This window comes from Anneissia japonica, unplaced genomic scaffold (assembly GCF_011630105.1).
Source record: "Anneissia japonica isolate Jap-2015-1 unplaced genomic scaffold, ASM1163010v1 scaffold288129_len78161_cov153, whole genome shotgun sequence".
Taxonomy (NCBI): Eukaryota; Metazoa; Echinodermata; class Crinoidea; order Comatulida; family Comatulidae; genus Anneissia; species Anneissia japonica.
Genome location: NW_022720649.1, coordinates 53,708 through 59,964, shown reverse-complemented (window position 1 = coordinate 59,964; position 6,257 = coordinate 53,708). Strand labels below are relative to the sequence as shown.

General features: G+C 37.0%; 1 protein-coding gene across 1 annotated transcript in view; it reads left to right on the top strand.

Moving 5' to 3' along the window:
* LOC117111390 (vesicle-fusing ATPase-like) overlaps nucleotides 1-6,257 on the top strand; it is a 40,983-nt gene that overhangs the window by 2,461 nt on the left and 32,265 nt on the right. Inside the window, exon 2 of the mRNA XM_033254301.1 lies at nucleotides 1,705-1,771. Within this exon, the coding sequence (XP_033110192.1) occupies nucleotides 1,705-1,771 (67 nt within the window). The remainder of the gene's footprint in view (nucleotides 1-1,704; nucleotides 1,772-6,257) is intronic.

Here is a 6,257-nt window from a genome sequence, read left to right as displayed (position 1 = left end):
GTGCGCACGGACGTTAAGACGTATGTGTACACATTCGTAAGTCCTTAAAATGTTCAAAATTACTCTTTTTCTTTAAAATTCCTTTTAAAATGCTCAAAATTACTCTTTAAATAGAGCATTTTTAGAATATTATACTTTTCAATCAGAACCGCGCGTGCTTCGTGAGGGTCAAAGTACGGCGGATCACCTAACTCGTCCTCAGTGACGAGTTCAAATCTAGTTCTTTCTTTCTCCCCTTGTTTGTTCACACGATATCTCAAAAAATGCCACGAGTTACGTACAATCGCACTTCAACAAACATTGGCTTGGTCAGGAATAGTCATGGTAAGCTTTTCAACGCGCTCAGTCGTGCGTGACGTCATCTACGCGCCATCTTGCATTTTTACATTATCGATCATATCAGCCTAACCAATTGCCATTTCAAATCGTATTAAGTGAGCATAAACTTCAGGTCCATGTTGAATGTAATGTACCCTAATTTTTCGAGTGCGCTTCAACGCTCGCGCACGTGTGCGTCAAAATTTCATATGGAATTTCGTATGGAAGCTAGAAATTAGGTTCTTTTACATATTTTGGGTTTCTGAAATTGTTTTCACAAATTACCATTGTTTTCGGTCATCTTATGGCCTATAGCAATGTCGTAGGTGCGCATCAAACATAGGGATCTTTGCTGGGATTTGTGCCGATATACAGTGAAAATATGCTAAAGTAAGGCCTATTTTTAATCAATTATACCTCCTTAGGATGAAAGGTGACCCCCAATTTTTATTACATATTCTGAAAGCACATATGTTGTAAATATGACGTCATTTTTGAAAATTCACATTTGAGCGCATCTTGCTTATCCTTGGTCGATGGTCTTCCAACTTTAAGTATGTTATAGCTGAGACAATTTTATTTCAAATATGTGACTTCTTTTTACTTTTTGATGATGTTATCATGGTCAAAAAAAAAAAATTTTTCTGACCCCCCTCATCTTTCTTTCCTCAAAACGTTGATGAGCCCATGTCATCTTAACCATTCGTCATTTCTAAATCATATTAGGTAAGCATAAACTTCAGGTCAAGTTTGAATGTTGGGTACCTTAATTTTCCGTTCGCGCTTTTTAGCGTGCACGTACGTGTGCGTCAACATTTATATATGCATAAAACCATGAATATTTTTAATCAGTTATAACTCCTTAGGATGAAAGGTGACCCCCAATTTTTATTACATTTTCTGAAAGCACATGAGTTGTAGATACGATTTTATAGATCATAATGGCTGATCGGACATTGTGACGTCATCATATTGCCATTTGAATTAAGAAAAAACTGAATTATTATTTATAACGTCATTACTTTTTATACTCATTTGAACGTATCTCGCTTATCTTGATTGATTGTCTCCCACCTGTGAGTATTCTATAGCTAAATCAATTCTTTTTCGGACATGTCCCTTTATTTTTCATTTTGATCACGTCGGCATGGTCAAAAAGAAGGAATTTTTAGAGCTCTTTTATCTCTCATTCTTAAAAGATGTAATTGCCCACATGATGAAACTGCCACCCGAAAATCAGCAAAAATATCATTTTTTTCAGGGATTCAGGGAAAATAACTTGAAAATGAAAGAGTTATGTGAACAAGCTAACCAATGTTCTCCATTTATTATACACACCATTTAACAAGCTGTAATATCTGATAATGTGTAACATGACTTTTTCAGGTCTTTGAAGATGCTTACAAATCACAACTCAGCTGTGTTGTTATAGATGATATTGAAAGATTACTTGGTAAGATCGTTATCTTGTTTTTGCTAATTAAAAATATAAAAATCCTGAACAATCTATTATATGATTGGCTGATATAGCATTTGATCTTAGGCCGAAAAAAAAAAAAATGTTGTGTTGCCCTCCGCGACTGACCAAAATTTTTCAAAAAAATCGGTTCTGCATTTTTTTTATAAATTCGAGAAAAACCACTACCAAAATTAACATTAATTAGAACATAAAATCTGACAGAGACATGTATTTATATCAATCGGACCATAGACCTAGGTGCACACGTAAAATCGTGAAAATAGAAGGCATAATTTGGAGAACCAAGCGTGACGACAATATATGCATTTTGCGCGACGACAATATATGCACATAACATCGGATTTTTCGCGCTGAGCTGTCAAGTCACGACCAGATCTAGGCCTAGCCTATTCTTTACTACTGTAAGTAAGTAAGTGGTTGCTTAATCAAAAATAGTATTCATTACCTTGCGGTATATTGGACAATAAATAAAAACAGGCGTAGGTCTAGCCATTGCTTTAAAGCCGGTACAACCATTAACAAAATATTTTTCTCTTTTGTAGGGACCTTTTTTCTTTAGGCCTCACTCGCCTCTTTTGTCGACAACTTCTCTGCTGGTGTTTGTTCTGGTACATCAGCTTCAAGCAACAGGCACAATTTGTTGATTGGTCTGATAAAATGCTGGATTTGGTTTTCACACGTACTGGTCGAACAAATCCATCACTGCCTGGCATAATTTCTATCACTTTACCAAGAGGCCATATGTTTATAGGTGTTGATTCATTGAATATTGATACAATGTCTCCAACCCGGGCATTTCCTCTGTGGCGAAGCTATTTCTGTCTTTTTTGCAACTGCGAGGGGTACGCTTTCGTCCATTTACGCCAAAACAAATCAGCTAAATATTGTCGTTATTGGTCTATTGTTAATTATTGCTTCTATTTCACATAACAGCGTCTGCAGAGAGTCGTCTGTCAAAGTTTGTTCCTTTACAATAGAAAACATGATTTTACGTATTGTCCTAATTTGCCGCTCCCAAATGCCTCCATGGTGAGACCCAGCCGGTGGATTGAATATCCACCGTATGCTCTTATGTAGCATGCACTCATATATTTTGTTCTGGTTCCACGCCTTCATTTCCTTGCAAATCTCCCTTCTACGCCCACTATGTTTGTCCCATTGTCGGAGCGGATTTGCTGCACAACTTCACGTCTTGCAATAAGTCTCCTAATTACGTTGATGCATTTGTCTGTATCTAGAGAGTAGCCATTTCTATGTGAATGGCCTTGACTCCGGCCTACTTACTTCCAAAGGCCCAAACAAATCCATGCCTACTCTTGAAAAAGGCGGTTCGTCCGGGGTGGTCCTATTTGATGGCAGACATCTACTGGTGTTTCATGTTATTCAACAGAGAAACGGCCCTTGCCCGTGTGCACAACCATTTGATTAGGGCCATTGATATCTGTCATGAAGTACTTTTAGTCCTATTGCTATTCCGCTACATTTGACACTGTTAACCACGCCTTCTGCTTCATCGTCTCAAATCCCTGTATGGTCTCTCTGGCAAGGTCATCTCTTGGATTGAGTCTTATTTAGTCTCTCACAGATATGCCGTTAAAGTGTGTTCCATTTCATCTTCATCGGGCAGTTTATCAAGTGGTGTGCCTCAAGGATCCATTATTGGACCCCTTCTTTTCATCTTATACACCGCCCCACTTGAATCATTAATTGATCTTAACTGCATGTTCTATGCCGACGATATGCAGCTCTACTTAGATTTTGCACCTTGTCATGAGATGTTTCTACCCTTTAAAAATTTTCCTGATTTCCAACCATCTTTTGGGACATTAGGCCTTTCTCTGGTAATTGCTCTTTAATTGGATTATAATCATTGCTTTTGTAATTTATTGCCTATGCAAGGTCAGCTATACTATACTATACCATAGGTATGCCTATGTGATTTATTGACAACTTGCTGGAAAACTAATTAACATTTCGACTCTCTCTTTTGATATTGAGTTTGATTGTCAGTGCAAAGTGAGGTTCCTCAACCCGTCAGAGCTATTGCTGAAACGGGTATTGAGGTAAAGGGAATGATAACAGCATGTAATTTTCATGATGCAATGTTTAAATCTTTTTATGTCTAAAAGAATTACATACATGGTCAACATCTACTGTAATAACTTGTCCTTAACATACACAAGACAGCTTATCCACATTACTTCATGCTTCCAGAAATCTTTGCCATTGCAACCATCTTTTACCATGTATTAGAACTTAAGCCATCAATTGAAGTTTGGAATCTGGGGTTTATATGGATTCAAATTTACGGATGGATGTTAACATCAATGCTATATGTCGTATTATGAAGATCGGACAAATTTGCAGGTTTCTGGACAAGGAGACAACTATGCTACTTGTCCATGATAGTCTTCATGTCGCTTTACCCACCCTGTTCAGGAAGTTACAGATGATATAAATTAGTGCTGCTCGTCTGTGTGTCTAACAAAGTGTAGAGACCACATAACACCTATCTTGCATGAACTACACTGGCTTCCAGTGAAGGAGCTTGTTACCTTTGAAATCTTGCTTCTCACAAGTCTCTCCATGGCCTTGCACCAGTATATATTGATAATGTCCTTACCCCACAAACCTCCTCTCGTAGTCTTTGTTCTAATTCACAGAATTGGCTTCTCCCTCCTAAAGTGAACACCATCTCATATGGTCACTGTGCATTATTATGTTATGCAGCTCCATTACTTTGGAATTCTCTTCCAGATCGCATTAAGAATGCACAGTCAGTGAGTCAACTGAAGACATATTTGTTCTGTAAAGCATTCCAAGATTAGTTTTTAGCCCACTCTCTGAGAGAGAGTTTATATGATGATTCTGAGCAAATTTTGAAATCATTTGTTTTTCTATCTCTTCCTTCGTTTGTGACGCGATTAGGCCGATCTTGCAATAATATGGAAGATAAGGCGTGGGGAATTTAAAGTATGAAGAGTTTTTGCGTAAATATTGTTGGGAAATATGTGAAAAGTATGTTTTTTTATCATATTTCTTAACACTACGGTGGGTTTCATATGAAAGCGTGTTCGTCATTGATCAGCTTACAAATCGCCTGATTCCACATTGTGTTTATCAACCAATCACGACCTGGAATGGTAAGCTTTGCGGCTAATAAATGCGTCTGCACGAGTCTAGTTGGCAGCGAAGAATGAGCCGTTTTGTGGTGCTTGCAAGGGTGGGTGGTTTCTCCCCTGAGAGATAAACAATGTACACTACTGTAATGCAGGCTGGACTAGAGCTAGAGGAAGACGAACTAGGCCTATATGCTGGCTGGGTAGTACGTGTGTGTAATAGATCAGAACAGGAAATGTAGGCTACAAGTTGCTTTTATGTGTATTAAACCACATTATATTCAAATTCTAATTAGCGATGAGTGAATGTGTGCAGCACATTTCGTGTCAATGTACTGTAATGCAGGCTGGCCTGACGAAGACGAATAGGCTGGCTGGGTACGTACGTGTGTGTAGGCATAGGCCCTAGTCTAGATCAGATACTACAGAAAATAAATGTAGGCTACAAGTTGCTGTTATGTGTATTAAACTACACATTCAAATCGGTCAGTAGCGATGAGTGTATGTATAGCACATCTCGTGTTGCCGCACTATGGTGTGGTTGATATGACGAGGATGATAGCAAGGTCCCACATGGAATTTTTGTTCTATTGAGACGGTAGCTTTTCAGCATTGCTCTAGGATGATTTTCCTTTACATTTATGAATTTTTTTAGCTTTTCGTACTCTACACTTAGCTATCCGTAGCCAACCACATAGGCCTAGGTACGTAATATATTAGATCAGATGTTAATTACGTAAAATGTAGGCCGACAGTCGTATTTAATGGGGGTGGAGTGGATTTCTTTTTTCGCGATTTACCATGGGATGGCAACTGTCATTGTTATCTAGACTTGTAGACGCCGTTGTCCATATGGTAATGATGAAGATCGTTATTGACTGATGAGGCATGATTAAAAGTGCCGTTCATTTTCAATGGATTATATTCCATTCCAACGATGGTATAACCATGTCAATGGATAGCCCAGTAATGAGATATTTTGTTTAGATTTTCACAGCGTGTTCCATGTACCTCCTCCATTTATTTAAAATTAAATTATTAAAACATTGCCTATAATATAATCTAGTAATGTACTAGTATATTATTTAATCTAGTAATTTATATATTTAAAATCATAATGGGCAAGTATTCATACTACTTACAGGTGTGTATATATATATATATATATATACAGTATATACAGTGTATATATATATATATATATGTATGTATTTATATTATGTATGTATATGTGTATGTATGCATGTATGTATATGTATATCTATGTATATAAATGTATATATATGTATATATGTATTTATATATATATATATATATATATGTATATATATGTATATATA